At 41.6% G+C, this 16,300-nt stretch overlaps 2 protein-coding genes, 1 long non-coding RNA gene and 1 pseudogene across 4 annotated transcripts; all 4 read left to right on the top strand.

Annotated features, from left to right (window-relative positions):
- The first annotated feature begins 6,060 nt into the window (after window positions 1-6,060).
- LOC145451032 (uncharacterized) lies at window positions 6,061-8,735 on the top strand. The gene is made up of 2 exons (XR_013918675.1): window positions 6,061-6,604; window positions 7,927-8,735. It is a non-coding gene; the product is annotated as an uncharacterized LOC145451032 (long non-coding RNA).
- Window positions 8,736-10,227: 1,492 nt separating this feature from the next.
- On the top strand, window positions 10,228-10,978 carry LOC145450299 (large ribosomal subunit protein uL5-like). The gene has a single exon (XM_080328812.1). The coding sequence runs from the start codon at window positions 10,321-10,323 to the stop codon at window positions 10,864-10,866; it is 546 nt and encodes a 181-aa protein (XP_080184938.1). The 5' UTR covers window positions 10,228-10,320; the 3' UTR covers window positions 10,867-10,978.
- Window positions 10,979-11,131: 153 nt separating this feature from the next.
- LOC145450297 (uncharacterized) lies at window positions 11,132-13,772 on the top strand (annotated as a pseudogene). The gene has a single exon (XR_013918473.1). The product of XR_013918473.1 is annotated as an uncharacterized LOC145450297 (transcript).
- Window positions 13,773-13,783: 11 nt separating this feature from the next.
- Window positions 13,784-15,330, top strand: LOC145450298 (general transcription factor IIH subunit 3-like). Its single transcript, XM_080328811.1, has 6 exons — window positions 13,784-13,974; window positions 14,042-14,084; window positions 14,395-14,536; window positions 14,597-14,719; window positions 14,784-14,917; window positions 14,976-15,330. The coding sequence occupies exons 1-6, from the start codon at window positions 13,784-13,786 to the stop codon at window positions 15,222-15,224; spliced, it is 882 nt and encodes a 293-aa protein (XP_080184937.1). The 3' UTR covers window positions 15,225-15,330.
- Window positions 15,331-16,300: the final 970 nt, after the last annotated feature.

Here is a 16,300-nt window from a genome sequence, read left to right on the forward strand (position 1 = left end):
TCCATTATCGGTCCTGATGTACGACACTTTAAGAAGTCATAAAGAATGTTCTTATCAATTCCTATATATAGAATGTGTCGAGTCGTGCGTAATGACTCGCAATCGACTCGAGTCAAGTCGAGTCAACGGATATTTGCGACTGGAGTGGAGTCTAACTTGAGTCGAGTCATGACTCATGCTACTCGCGAGCCTTACAACCCTTGAACGGATAGAAGGATGCCGAAACGACCAGTTTCGGTTTCGCAATCTGGCATCCACCTTGGTCTAATGCCCAGAGGTGGTCAGTAACGAAGTACTTCTACTTTTTGAAGTACTTGAAGTAGATTTTGCCTACTCACACTACTTTTTAAGTAGTTATGATTTTAGACTACTTCTACTTCTACTTGACAGTTTTCAGTTTTGCAGGCAAAAATAGGCGTAGAATACCTACTTACTTACTTACTTGTGAGCCACCACTCCTACTTCTACTTGAGTAGAAATTTCGGCGTCACTTCTACTTCTACTTGAGTAGCGACGATGACTACTTTGACCACCTCTGCTAATGCCTCATATGTCACAGATTTTTCGATGTTAATCTTTACAAATGCAAATATACTCTCTCAGCCCGCGTGAGGTACATTAAAAAGATATGGGAATCGCCCAAACGCACTCCACTAAGCTAAAGGACAAACTTCCTTCATGAGAAGCACACTATTCCAAATCGGGATTTCTTCATAGGGTACATCGCTTCCCCTGCGGGTGGTATTTCTAGTTTGTGTACTGTATGGGGTTCAGATTGCCGGGGCAAGAGTATTCGGCGGCCTCGACGCCTGCAACAGGCGCATATATGGAGAAATCAGCGTATAATATATGTATATCGAAGATTTGAGCCAACATGAAACTTTGTGTTGTTTTTCTTTTCGTTCTTTATTTTTTATTCATTTATTTTGCCGTTCGACATCCTCCTATCTGTTCATGACACCGCATTGTGTCTTATCGCACTGTACATTGTGTGTGACTTGTTCAGATAAAAAATATAACTGATTAGTATTATTTTCACTGTGATACAATTTTGTTGTGTGATGTTGATATGTAATGTGAACGAATAAAGATTCTCTCTCTCTCTCTCTCTCTTAATATGCGGTGGTCATTTTCGGTCAAGGTTTGCTCGCTGCCTTGATGTGTCGTGGCACGGAAATGGCCGGCAACGAAATGCGTAACAGTATTTTTGTCTAACTGAATTTTTTTGATGCCAAGTTATATTTAATGGGGCTCTAATTATTTTTGTCCTATCATCGATGCTTTTGAATTTATCACCGCGTCCTTGTTTTTTTTTATTTAGTAATGAAAAATACCTTGTTTCAAAAGTGTTTGTAGTGAATTTAGTAGAAATCAAACATGAATGACTAGAATATATCAGTTAGGTCATATCATATATTACTTTCCAATGGTCGGGTGGACAGTTTTATTATTGAATGTTTAGATTCGATAATGTTTTGCTAGTTGAAATTGGTGCTACGCATGACTGAATTTGAAAACTATCATTGATTTATTAGCAATTTTATCAGTTAAATACACCACAAAAAATGCGATACAATGAAAAGAAACTACTGGCTGTTAAAGCTCAGTGGGTGCTAAAACTCGTTTTGACTCATGAATACATTTGGTTATTGTGGCAAATATTTTCACGAAGAGCTTCTTCTATTCTATTATATCGATCATTTTACACAATATGATGCCACATCATAGTGTCCTATATGGTGTGGACAACACAAGCAATTATCATGGCTCAGTGATTTGGTCTACGTCACACTTTCCATTTGGTCAAAGGCAATTTGACGGTCATTTTTGACTTGCTTTCCGAGCATTAAAATTTGATAAAATGAGTATCAATCGAAAGCTACTGGGGTACTGATTGCGAAAATATAAATGTTATTCTGCTCGTGGTCCTGGACCCCCTAAAATCAGCCTCGAATGTTGCATCGTAACGGAGTTTGGTATTGTGCACAACCCTATTTGCTGATGATACTCACCTCTTCATAACCTCCAACACTGTCGATGATTTGCATGCATCTGTGAATAGGGAACTCCCAAAAGTGTCGAGATGGCTGCAAGCAAACAAACTCAGTTTGAATGCAGATAAGGCCGAGATGCTCGTTTTAAATAATGCCAGTCATAATTTCACTGTGAACAGTGAACATCGATCATAAACAAATCTCCATATGTGACTCAGCAAAATATCTCGGAGTCACCATTGATTCCAAATTGTCCTGGAAGCAGCATATTGAATGCACAATATCAAAACTAGCTCGGTGTGTGGGAATAATGACCCGTCTCCAATCTTTGGTTTCCAGATCAGTACTACGAACCATCTACTTCTCTCTTTTCCACTCTCATCTGCAATATGGAATCTTAGTATGGAATCTTAGTATGGGGAAATGCATGCACAACATTTTTGTGCAGAATTCGAACCCTGCAAAACCGTGCGATACGGTTGATCTCATCTGTACCTTTACGTACCAATTTATCGCCTTACTACTGTAAGCATCGAATTTTGCGAGTTGATGAACTATATCGCTTCGAAGTATCAAAAGTTGTTCACAAATATTTTTCCAATAGTCTGCCTCCTGTGTTTGATGACTTTTTCATACCTGCTAAACATGTCCATTGTCCATTCCCATTACTCGAGATCCTCGTCTAAAGGAAACATCTGCTTACCCCCACCCAATAGCAACCTAACTAAGAGATCTATCGAGTACTCGGGACCTATCATTTGGAATGCATTACCACCACATATCCGTGAATTGCCTTATGATAGATTCAAAAAAGCCCTACTTGATCACCTCCTGTCGTTACACTAACACTGTTGCCCTACCTCGCCCAGACATTGCTTCATTGATCATTTGCTACCATCGTTTAATTTTTCTTCTATTTTCCTTTCTTAACTAAACACTTTTTACAGCCAGACTTCTCAGAGTCAAGTGTACCTGTTTGATGCTGGTGTGATCAGACTAGATGACCTTCACGGTCTTATCGATCATTCCCATCTAATACCGAATACTGTGCACCCATATTTTCTGTACCGCCATCACTGCCGTTTGTTATGTATTTTGGTTGGATGAAAAATAAAGACTCTCTCTCTCTCTCTCTCTCTTGTGGCACAACCCAGAATTTTCGCCACGCTTTGCGCAAGGTAGATATGAAGTGACAGATTAGTTTTAACGAAAGCATCGATGAATATGATTCAGGTAGCATTTCTAGGACAAATTGTAGAATAAGCAGTTTTCTCGTCCAGTAATCTGATTTTTATGATTTGTAAAATGTGTCTTCCTTTCTGGATTCCAAGGTATGGTAATAACCCTATTAAATGATAGTGGCCAACACTTCCGTGAAAAAATACTTGTCAATCAATATCCATTTCGCGCGAAGTACGACGAAAATTCCGAACTTTCCTTAACTTTTGTAATAGTTGAGATTATTGTTGGCACTCTGCGAAAAAAGTCCCTAAATTTTCTCCGTCTCATTCTCACTCTCTCATTGGAAGAAATATAATACTTCTACTTCACAAACTGAAAATAGCGAAAAGTAGGTGAATAAATAACAAAATATGTTGAAGTAGAAATAGCGAAAAATTAGTTCTGCTTGAGTAAGAACTAGAAGTAGAGTAAAATTACTTGAGTATTTCAAAAAAAAATGTAGAAATACTTCGTTACTGACCACCTCTGGTCAAGTCCGAGTCCATAAGTTAGGGAACGTCGAGTCCGAGTCATGGTGTTGAGATTCGAGTCCGCGAGTCCAAGTCACAGTATTTACTGTTTAGTATTGAGTTGAAGTTCGGTTCAACTCACTTTTGTAAAACTCTTGGGTGATATTGAATGCCTCGGATTCATAATATATAGTAATTTTCCTCACTCTAAACATGTTTATTCAAACAGAAAAAAGACAGCTTCTGGGCCTATTTTGAATTATATCTGTCCTGGCGATATACGAAACTGGAATAAGTCACGGAAGGTGTCGAGTCATATGACTTGGTCACCTCATGCGCAATGACTTGAGAACAAGTCGGGTCGATACCAGAGGTGGTCAAAGTAGTCAATAAAGCTAGTCAAGTCGAAGTAGAAGTAGCGGCGAAAAAATCTACTCAAGTACGAGTAGAAGTACTTCTTCAATTAGCCAACCAAAACTACTTGAAGTATAAGTAGATTTGACTGACTTTAAATCTACTCAAGTAAGTAAGTAGTTTTGAAGACAGTCTTAATTCGTTCGTATGGACTGCCAAAAGCTGCAAATTGAGCAATGCGGAAGGTTCAGAGAGCTTGATCCGTATTAATGCATCCCAGGACATTTCAATTGTCGACAGAATAAGCATTCTTTCGGATCATGGGATGCAAATTATAGTATTGATATGAAAATGAGATACTAACCCTTTGTTTGCTAGAAGACCCCGTTTTAGAGAATATCATGGCATGGCGCCCTACCCCATACTAGAAGGCCCCAAGTTTAGGCGAAGAGCAATACGTAGAAGTTGTATCGGATACGGTTTCATCACTTTGCGAGATTAGTATACGTTAATAACAAATATTGTGGATCGTAAAAGTTATATTTAGTGTACCTTTATTTTCGGAAAAGAGAGAGAGAGAGACAGATGGTCTTTTTTTCGCCTGCACCATCGAGATGCTTTGACGACGGGAGATGCGATACGGCCTTTATAGTAAGGTCATCTAGTCTGCACCCCCGGTTTATTTCTCCTCCGTGCTATCCGTGATTGCTAAGCGCCTAGCAGGATTGCCGCGGATACCAGTTTTTGAGTCTTTGGTCTGACCCGGCCGGGGATCGAACCCACGACCTACCGATCGAGAAGCCGGACGCACAACCATTACACTATCTCGCTCGGAGGCATTACCACACTTGCTTTCATGGTTCGAAATGTATGTTCTGCAGACAAAAGAACTGAAAGTAATTTGTACTCAAAGTATGATCCTCGCAATTGAAAGTGAAATACAGATACCCCTTCTAAAAATCGGAAAATATATTTCATGTCTTTTGTCCATAAAGCTTCGAAGGTGATCTGCTAAAACTAGCGGGACGTTCTAAAAAGCTGGATTTTCCAGATTAGCAAGACACATAATGGGTTGCTATATTACGATATGATAAGTAATTGCTATAGATTGCGAAACGGTAGTTTCAAACGTTATGGTGGGCCATGATGAGATGTTTGATATGAGCGACAATGCGGTGTGAGCAGAACCAAGCAATCCGGTAGCTAAATTATATTCACTGATACTTTCGTGAAAACATATTTGTTACTCCATAACTACGATGCGCGAAGCGAAACAAAATTTCTGGGCTTCACTTGACTTTTCTGAATATTAAATGTTGGTACTCCGTGAAAATAGCCCCGAAATTCCTCAGGCTATCTTTCGTATTGGGGGATTAAACTACTTCTACTTGTCAAGCTGAAAATAGCGAAAAGTAAGTAAGTAGATTATAAAATATTACGAATTAGAAGTAGAAGTAGCCTACTTCGTTACTGACCACCTCTGGTCAATACACCATGCAATACATAAATAGACTCCAGTCGAGTAATTTTCCAATTTTAAGAAAATGACTCGAGTCAAAGTCGAGTCAACAAAAAATCACGTCTCGAGTCCGACTCGATTCATTACAGCCCTGTTTCCAGCAGACAATCGTTGAAGCTTTCTAGTCAAAAGACTTGAAATATTTTTTCTGTTTTTTCAGAAATAGACTTCCAATTATGTTCAGCTCTTTTGTTTGGAGAACATACACTTTGAAGCTTAAAACCAAGTGTAGTATTGCCTCTATTTTCCGGAAGTATATGGCCTCACTTGCCTCTCTGACCCTCACATCACTAGTCACGGGTCCTTTATGGTATATAAGTTTATGAGCAATTGCTGTTAACAGCTGGCATATATTTAATCGTATGTGAAATGTCAAATGCTTTAAATGAGTATTACTGAATATAATCGAAGTTTATTGACTGAAATGCTGTATGAAATCGACCTACCGATCAATAAGCCGGACGCTTAACCATTACGCTATCTTGTTGGTTAGAGGCGCTTACCATTCAAGAGAAAGCGCTATCAATATAAATCAAATCCCAGAAAACTTCGTGTGCGGTTTATATTAAACAAGAAATTTACCTTGAAGAAATTGCGCAATATCACCAGCAAATAAAATGGCCGTGTCAACACTGGGTGCGTAGTGAGCAACGCTTTCACCGGTCTGTTTTCACGTGGCAGCGAAAGATAACGGGCGGCGCATTTGAGAATTCATTGAAATAACCAGGTGACATTTAACATTAATATTCCGCTCTCCGAGATGTTATCGTAGGTATCACGTTTTTTCGACTCAATTTTGTGCACTAGTTGGTACGTAATTGTAAGATGTATATCATATACGTTCTTGACGTTGCCGTCAGCCCGTCACAAATACTTTTGTTTTTATCTATTGTAACGTGTTGCTATTGTAGATTTAGCGTTGATGTGATACCCTACGATGTTTGAGAAAAAGCGGTTTATTGTTGTAACATGACGAAGATGTACTACATTGGTTCTTGAGTATGGTTCCATTATAGCCGTACAGATCTCCATGAGTGGTATACCAGGTATACGGCCAGACTGGAATCGGTGGTTGTTTTCGACAACATGTTGTGTGTGACAGACAGATTTTTCGCGTGATTGTAAAATTTCATCCGCGTGACGGAAATATTTTTCGCATATGATTCATTACTGAATTACCTATTAAACGACACAATGTGCTAAAATAGACCTGGTATATGCCGGACTAGGTGTACACCGTATATTCGCTGTTACGCAAATTCCACGCTTGCTCGAGTTCATTGTAAAGCGCAAGCGCCTTATTCTGGATCTGGACTCTGTTATCGCTTTGTGACGTCATCATAATTCATTAATCAGCGTGATCAGATATAAATGCTCGCGTGACGTTGCCCGTGCCGTTGCCACCGATTCCACTCTGGGTATACGGTACCAGCCAGTGTTCTCATTGGTTGCTTGATGATATTCCAGTTTGTTGTGCTGTGTATAACAGTATCAGTACAGTATAGTCTGCTATGAAGGTCTTGGTAATCCGAGAACATAATTTAATGAAACTCAATTTTAAGTGAAGCTGTTGCACTGATTCCGAAAATCTCAGTTATAGTCTTGTCATAGGGAGACTATATCACTTCGGTTGGAACACGCTTAAAGTCTGAAATTGGCATCGTTGCAAACGGTTGCCAGTAAATTCGGCCATTACCGCGGTAAATTCGGCCCTTCCAGAATGTTGTATCAAAATGTGTTACCAACCGACAACCGTTAACATAATTAAATACATAATTATACTATTATCAAGTGATTTGGAGGACAGGGTATGCATATATAACGTGGATCGGATATTCACAGGGCCGAATTTACTGAGTGCCGAATTCAATCGGTAAATTCGGCCCTTGGAGAATTATGTGTAAAAATGTATTACCAACTATTAATTCGAGCGGTGTCCTGTGCTACACTATATTTCATTTTTTAATTATTTTTTATTAAATTACTTTGACTTGAAAAATCATCGCTGCTCACCTGATATATCAGGCAAAAAGGCCAGCGATTCCAATCAGGATTCGAGACGAAACTACGGGTTAGGGTTACGGTTAGGATTAGGCTTCGGTAATGTTATTGTAACTGTAGGTTGGGAGAGGGGTATTAGGGTTCGGTAGGGGAATATGAGGGTTGAAGGAGGGTGACCGTAACTCTAACCCTAATCTCCCCCCTCCCAACCCTATTACCCGTCTGCCGTCTCCCCATCACTGATCTTGGAATACCTTAACCCTAACCCACCTCCAACCCTAATGTACCCCCTACCCACCCATGGGACGTAGAACTTCCCTATTTGAGAATAATAATTCGTACTAAATGCATTTATAATGCAAAATAGATCAAGGGCCGAATTTACCGGTGACCGAATTCTCTGGCAACCGTTCCAAACAATACGGGCACCGTGATGCAATAACTCAACGGTATATATACTAATTGTGATTGATGCCACTAAGTATGTGTCTTGTCAAAGTTGAGCCATGTTCCCCGCACTTTTGTCATAACAATCGATGTGACTTGGCTTATATCTTATAATGCCCCAATGGGAGTAGTGTTCGTGCTTATAATTTTGGATCGCCATGGTTCTGAAAGAGTCTGCCTACCGTGACATGCCATCCCATTTTTTGTCGCTTTCATCCTCCTGTAATTATTTCCTTAACTCGACAACAGTTGGAGTATTCACTGTCCTGTCTATATGCTATCAGCGTAATGTAATGCATAAAGTCAAAATTCTTTCTGTTGAGTCCACCATCATCACTATGAGTAAACCTAGTTTATGCCAACAGAAAGAATTTGTGTATCATTTGAAAAGCGAGCATTACCTTGTTTTGCTTCGCTATAAAGTCGAAGATTACCAGTGAACTCGGACCTAGGAGAACCCGGTCTTACAAACTCGGCCCTCGGTGAACTCGGACCTCGGTGAACCCGGCCCTCGGTGAATTCCGCCCTCGGGAAATTTTGTATTCACCGGCAACCCTAATATCCCACCTCCACCAACCCTAATATCCCACCTCCGGCAACCCTAATATCCCACCTCCGGCAACCCCAATATCCCACCTCTGGCAACCCTAATATCCCCCCTTCCCCAACCCTAATATCCCACCTCCGGCAACCCTAATATCCCACCTCCGGCAACCCCAATATCCCACCTCTGGCAACCCTAATATCCCCCCTTCCCCAACCCTAATGTCCCACTCCCGGAACCCTAATGTCTCCCTTCCCCCCTACCCTACCCAACCCGAACACCCCACCTCAACCTACAGTTGCAATAATGAGCAGACCACGCGTGGTTGATATGTGAGCAATAACAATCGTTGGGATATATTTTTCATCTGAACAAGTCACACACAATGTACAATGCGATAAGACCCAATGCGATGTCATGAACAGATCTGATCACGCCGTGACTGCGTGATCTACGCATGCCCTGACCTCCTTACAAGATTGACAAATCAGTTGATAATAACATTATTAGTAGGGATGGTGTGAACCCCTGAAAGGTTCAGGTTCGTGTGAACGCGAACCTTTTTGAAAGGTTCTGTGTGAACGCGAGCGTGAACCTTATGACGTCACTGACGTCATACTACTATTTCCAACCCTACATTTCAGTGAAATTATATACTAATGCACACGATACCTAGCGACGACGCAGGCTATATTATGCCACAATGCTGAAGTACATGCTGATTTCGCCCATTGTATAAACTGGAGCAATCAAGTGCTATATTAATTCCATAAATCAACTTCCGTCGCTTTCCAAACAATTTCGACGCGACTTGCAAATAAGGAATAAAAGCTTAGCCCGTAACGGTCTAGGTCAGACCGGACAATGCATTTGCCGTCTGAAATTGCTTCGTAGATATTGAGCTGAGTGTAAAACTGGTTTCTATACTAGCCACCGATAATACCCATAAACAAGTTATACAGTAACAAACACCCCAATCGCATGGACTTGATTTTAATGATACAATAGACATATCAAATCAAGACTTTTTAGTTTATACAACGATGTATTATTTATACCTATTTCATTGATTGGTTGAATAAGCATCATTCGTTGACTCCTACATATCGTGTATTTGGTTCTTGATGTTGTATGATTGCGGGTCAAACTCACAGCAGAGAGTCACGAAATATTCACAAAAGCAAAGCTGAATATTTCGAGTAAACCTTCGTAATAACGCGTGTAAAATCGTTGAGATCGGCAAGGTACATGCTCGTTAAGTGTTGATTTTTTTATGCAGCCAGCGTCATGCATATAGTGGTCTGAAGTTGAAATGCAAAGATTCCAGCTTAAGATGCTATAGTGACGTGAAAATTGTAATATATGAAAAGGTTCACAGTGCAGAACCTACCAAGGTTCGTTTGTGAACTTGAACCTCTGAATTTCAGAGGTTCACACACAGAACGCGAACCTCACGTTCACACCATCCCTAATTATTAGTTTAATACTTCATATTAATATTTGTTAATACACTTAATTACAAAATTTTCCGAGGGCATAATTCACCGAGGGCCGAGTTCATCGAGGGTCGGGTTCACCGAGGGCCGAGTTGGTAAGGCCAGGTTCTCCGAGGTCCGAGTTCACCGGCAACCAAGTCAAAAGTATGATAATATGCAAATACTCAAGTTTCGAGGCTGTCGAAATAATTTTGGCAATGGTTTCGTTCCAGGCAGCTGTCGAGCTAGCTAGCATTCGTAATTATAAAATAGCTCTATCCAAAATACTAACAAAATGGCCGCGGAAAAGAACGACAAGTCGTCAAACGTGATGCGGGATATCCGCATCGAAAAGCTCTGCCTCAACATCTGCGTCGGAGAGTCTGGCGATAGGCTGACGCGTGCCGCCAAAGTATTGGAACAGCTGACCGGTCAGACACCGGTGTTTTCGAAAGCGCGATACACCGTCCGTTCGTTCGGCATCCGAAGAAACGAAAAGATCGCAGTCCACTGCACGGTCCGTGGCGCCAAAGCTGAGGAGATCCTCGAGAGGGGCTTGAAAGTGCGAGAGTACGAACTTCACAAGAAGAACTTTTCGGCTACCGGAAACTTCGGATTTGGTATCCAGGAACACATCGATCTCGGCATCAAGTACGACCCGTCGATCGGTATCTATGGCATGGATTTCTACATGGTGATGTCGAGAGCCGGCTACAACGTCAGGTACCGAAGGAAGAAGAAGAACAGGGTCGGATTCTCTCACAGAATCACAAAAACCGACACAATGAAGTGGTTCCAGCAGAAGTTCGACGGAATCATCCTGCAAGGGGGTGCCAAGTAATTTGGACATTCCGTTGTGCACAGTGTCATCATGCCGCTGCTTTCTGAATCTTGGTGTTGATCTGGTTTTCTGAGTGAGCTTTGAAATTAAAGGAATACTCCACAAAATGTTATACTTGGTTTCTGTCTTCAGTTGTACGTTGAGATCGCTTGTGCAGGCTGATGTCCAACAAAACTACTTTCCTAGTTCAGATGATATGGCTGTGGTGGTGACTGATTTTATTTGAGGCACATATTTCCGACTTGTATTTTGTGTGGTGTTGAATTGCAATTGTGCAAATCGGATATATGCGAGGTTAGGTTTAGTGCAAGCCTTTTGTATTGCATAGCTCAGTTTAAAAAGGTAGCTGATCAAGGTCAACCTGCCGGCTTTGGGTTGCTATTTATTCGGTTGCTTTGTCCACTAACATTTTCCTGCCAGCATGACGCTATTATTTTGGTCAGATTGGATGAAATTTTCGACTGTTTATACATGGATTTACAGATCCTGAATTGTGCGGTGCATGGATCGAGACGGAACAATGACATTTGCTTCTGGCATTGCCGTGAAAATGTTATCATTTGAAAGCATTTTCAACTTAACAATCAAAATTGTTTGCAAATCGAAATGTTTTGAAGCCTTTGCATTCTTTTTGTTTTACACTGCTACTAGATATGAACCTATTGGTGACATTTGCTTTGTGTGCGATTTGAACCTGTTATCGGTAGGCCACAGAAGCTATCCAGTATAATTACCATTTCAGGGGATTTATATGACCTACACTAATTAAACGAATCATTTGTTTTTGTGCATGCTACCCTTCTTGTGATCAAGATGTTGCATTGAAGAATTGCCCTTGTGTGTTTTAGTTGATGACAAACACGGCACATAACTAACGTAGCGTTGACATGGAAAATCATCCCAAGAATTCGTACGATAGCGATAGTTCGTTTGAGGAGGAGGTGGAGGACAACAGCCATCAAGAGGTCGCATGCATGTTTACTGGAGCGTTGTATCAGTCGCCGCTAGAATACTTCATGGAGCTCAAGCATATAAAGGGGTTTGACATTTGGGAAATCGCAAGGTGTGACCTTGGCCTGGACTTTTTCAGTTATGTTAAACTCATCAATTATTTGAGAAAGAATTACAATGGCAAATCCCCACCTACGGCAGTAGAGCTGGAAGATAGCAGAGCTGAGTGGGATACTGAAGACTACTTGAAACCTGTGATTGCTGACGATCCACTCCTGCAATTTATGATTGATGCAGATGACGAGGATGATGATGATATGCCAATGGAAATGAAGGAAGAAAAAGATGGAAACGATGTAAAATCCCTAAAGCTAAAGCTACAAAAGGCGCAAGAAGCAAATGCCAGGTTGTCTGATGAATTACAGAAAGCAGGCAATCAAATAACTCAGATGAAGTCATTCATGCAAGATATCGTTCTAACTGGCGATGTAGGGATATATCGTCCTGTAGCTGCTTGTCGACAAGGCTTGGATTATGAAGAAGAAGAATATGAAGACTCCGGTTACTTTGGAACTTACGCGCATCACGATATTCACGCAGAAATGTTGCAAGACTCGGTACGAACAAATGCTTACAGGGATATCATCCTCAACAACAAGGATGCGTTTCATAATAAAGTGGTACTGGATGTCGGGTGCGGTACAGGAATTTTGTCAATGTTCGCTGCACAGGCCGGTGCAAAACACGTTTATGGCATCGATATGTCGGAAATTGCGTTCCAGGCGATGGATATAATCAAAGAAAATGGATTTGACGATAGAATTACAATTTTAAAAGGTCGGGTTGAGGAGATCGAATTGCCCGTTGCAGAAGTCGATATAATTATTTCAGAATGGATGGGTTATTTTTTGCTCTACGAATCCATGCTGGACTCTGTCCTTTTCGCGAGAGACAAGTGGTTATCGTCTGCGGGTGATATATATCCTAATCATTGCACGATATCGCTGGTGGCTATTCATGATGAACGTTTGTCGTCGGCTAATGTGAAATTCTGGGACAATGTGTACGGGTTCAAGATGTCGTCGCTTAGAAGACAAGTACTTACGGAAGCCACAATACAAGTGGTCAATCCGTCATCGGTTGTATCTGATCCGGTCGCCGTTCATAGCATCGATCTCAAAAAGGTTCAAATAAAAAACCTGAATTACAAGACTGCTTTCGATTTGAAAATTCGGAAAACGGGCCCGGTTTCTGCCATCGTCGGGTATTTCGATATTTTTCAAAATTGCGGCGATTCGAGCACTTTGATGTTTTCAACTTCGCCCGCATGCAAAGCCACTCACTGGAAGCAAGCCGTTTTCTTTCTCGACGGATCGGATGCGACGGATGGTGATGTTTTGAAAGGTGAAATCGACTGTCATAAAAATGTGAAGGACCCGAGATCTTTGGTGATTAACATAAGCGTTGCTGGAAAGATGAATTCTTACAAAATAGAATGATCGAAGTCGGTAACATGTGATTGCGAGTGTTCGCAAGTTGAGAATCGTACCTAAATGTTGTCAACATGCCATTATCGGATATTTGTTTATCTTACGACCAACTGCCATATGTACTATCCTTTGCTAAACTAGTGGGGCTACTGTTCTGTAGCAAGTATTTTGGAAGAGTGGAACTCAGCGAATTTTGAACTTGGATTGCCATATGTGTTTTGCTATAATATGTGTCATTATTTGCAGAACGAGCTGGGCGGTTGTTGACCTTATGATCAAAATGTTATTCAATATTACGAAGTTAGCATGTGTGAACTTCGTACTTAAAATACTGCCCATTTATAAACGTGTCATATTTTCGCATTTGACATACAAACTCTTTTTTATTTGGTTAGTGGTACATTCCAGGATGAAATGAGGATTTGTTAATTTATTTTTAAATTTTTGTCTCCTATCACGACAGAAGGTACACAAAAATGTCAGATAATGACAGCCAGTTATTGGCGATTGTATTCGATGTTAACCCCGTATGGTGGGGTTTGAAAACTGTTCAAGGGCAAGCCATGATCACCAAGTGCCTGGATTGCATTTTAGTATTTGCCAATTCGTATCTTATGATGAACACGGAAAACTCATTGGTCGTTTTGGCAAGTCACAGTTCACAAACGTAAGTGTTGAGGTTTCTCGCCTGTCTTTTCTCCATCAAAATCTTATTACGCAACTTCTTTGTTAAGGAAGTTCTTGTACCCGAAGAAGAGTGGCGCTGCAGATGTGAAGGTAAGCGCACCGCGCGGAACATTTTCAATCAAAAAGACCCTTTTTGCATCCCTCAGGGTTATCTGAGAGTATGTGCGTAATCATTGCTTGGCGAGGCCCATGTGCTTTGGTCGCAAATGCCGAAATGCGTAATGTGTAACAAACTTGGCAGATCCACTTCCAGCCAAGACAATTTTCTCTGTCAATGATGTTTCTGTATTAACAATTTGCTGACGGTGATTAAGTGAGGTAACATTAGACAAATAGGGTGAACACTATCCAATAAGCTTGGTCAGAAGTTCCTGTGTACAATATGCGTTCTTTCTGACAGAATGATGGACGTGTTCAAAAATTCGCCGACCTCAACGACACGGTTTCCGGGGAATTCAAAGAGTTGATGGGCGTGCACCTTGCCGGCAATGACATTCGCAGCGATTCTCTTATAGCGGGATCCATGGCCGTGGCCCTATGTTGTAAGTAGCTTTGTCACAAGCCTGGAGCTGGTCGAGTGAAATTTTCTAGAACGGACCTAGACATTCACAGGATTGAAAGGGAAACGCCGGCAGGAAAAAAGCCGAAGGCCCGAATATTGGTTGTGAACGCAGCAAACGATGCTGCATCTCAGTACATGAGTCTCATGAACGTTGTCTTCGCGGGTACTGAAATCAGAATATGTAGCTCGCTGTTCAGCGGTGTAACGGCGCTATTTCCTCTTCGCAGCACAGAAGCAACATGTAGTGATCGATTCCTGTATTATCGGTCAGGATTCTGGCTTGTTACAACAAGCATGTGATATGACCGGCGGACTCTACATAAAAGTGCCAAACCAACAGTCCATGCTGCAATACCTATTGGTACCTGAGCATCATTCAAAACTGTCGTGATGGCGGTAAAAGTGCAATTATTTTTCAGACCGGCTTCCTGGTACACCCTGACGTGCGACAGCAAAGCTTATCCATTTCTTCGGCAACAGGGAGGAATAACGACGTAGACTACAGGGCCGCGTGTTTCTGTCACAGAAACTTGGTGGATGTTGGATTTGTGTGTTCAGTGTGCCTGTCTATATTTTGTCACTTCAGTCCTATATGCTCAACTTGTGAAACAGTGTTCCGGCCGCCGCAAGTGTTAGCACCCAAGGCCAAGAAGAAGAAAAAGTCTTGATGTCAAATCCCAAGCACCTGCTTTCGATGTTATTTGATTTTTTTTCGCTATGCTGTTGGTATACAACGAAATAACTACTACAATACTCAGATGAGGTCACCAGAAAGGCACATTTCACTCAGCACTAGCTAGTTTAGGTTGGGTTGTCGATGATCGTCAGGTTCTATTTTCATCCGATCAAGACAATACACTACGGTGACATGTCGTAGTCCAAGGATCGGCAACTTGCGGGCCGGATCCGGCCCGCGACGAAATAATTATCACAAGAATACGCCCCCCCCCCGTTTCGTTATGAGTTCCAATCTGCAGTGCAGCACTGCTGGGTAAGACTGCGGCATTGCTACGATGTAAGTATCCTACGTCGTATTGGTCTATTGTTACGCCATAAAACTGATGCGAAGGCTGTTGCTTAGTAGCCTATCTCGAACTAAAAGTAGGAGATCATCATCATTGGTTTATTAGCAATTTTATCAGTTCAATACACCACAAAAAATGCGATACAATGAAAAGACAGGAAGATGTCGAAGCGACAAGGAGCAGTCTATGGAATCTGACACCCACCTTGGCCTAGGCGATCTAAAGAGGAGGCATGCACACTGAATGAAAGTAAAGAAGATAGTATAGAAAAAAGAAAGCGACAATAAATAGGGCGGCATGTCATGGGAAGCGAGATCGATAGGTCAGTCGTGGTCCGGTAATCTTGAGGATGGACTGTATTTATTTAGTAGTAATTGCTTGTATTTCGACTTGAATGTGTACATGCTCGTCGACTGTCGGATGGCCGGCGGGATACTGTTCCACACATCAGGTCCGGCATATTTGATAGAGCGATGATCTTTTCGGTCGATCATATGATATTTGGACGACGTGGACGCGCGTGTGTTGTACTTGTGTGCTTTTGATTCCGAGGTAAAGAAGTCATTGAAATATTCGGGGCAACGACCGCAGTGGAACTGATACATAAACTTGGCGATTTCTAGTTTCCGCATATCTTCTATGTTTAGGACGCCGAATCTCTTCAGCAGCGACTTGTTGGATGGGCAGCCAGGCCCCGTTGGGGCCCTAGCTATGATTCG

Source organism: Botryllus schlosseri, chromosome 11 (assembly GCF_051294905.1).
Source record: "Botryllus schlosseri isolate E-star chromosome 11, Bs_hap1, whole genome shotgun sequence".
NCBI classification, from domain to species: Eukaryota; Metazoa; Chordata; class Ascidiacea; order Stolidobranchia; family Styelidae; genus Botryllus; species Botryllus schlosseri.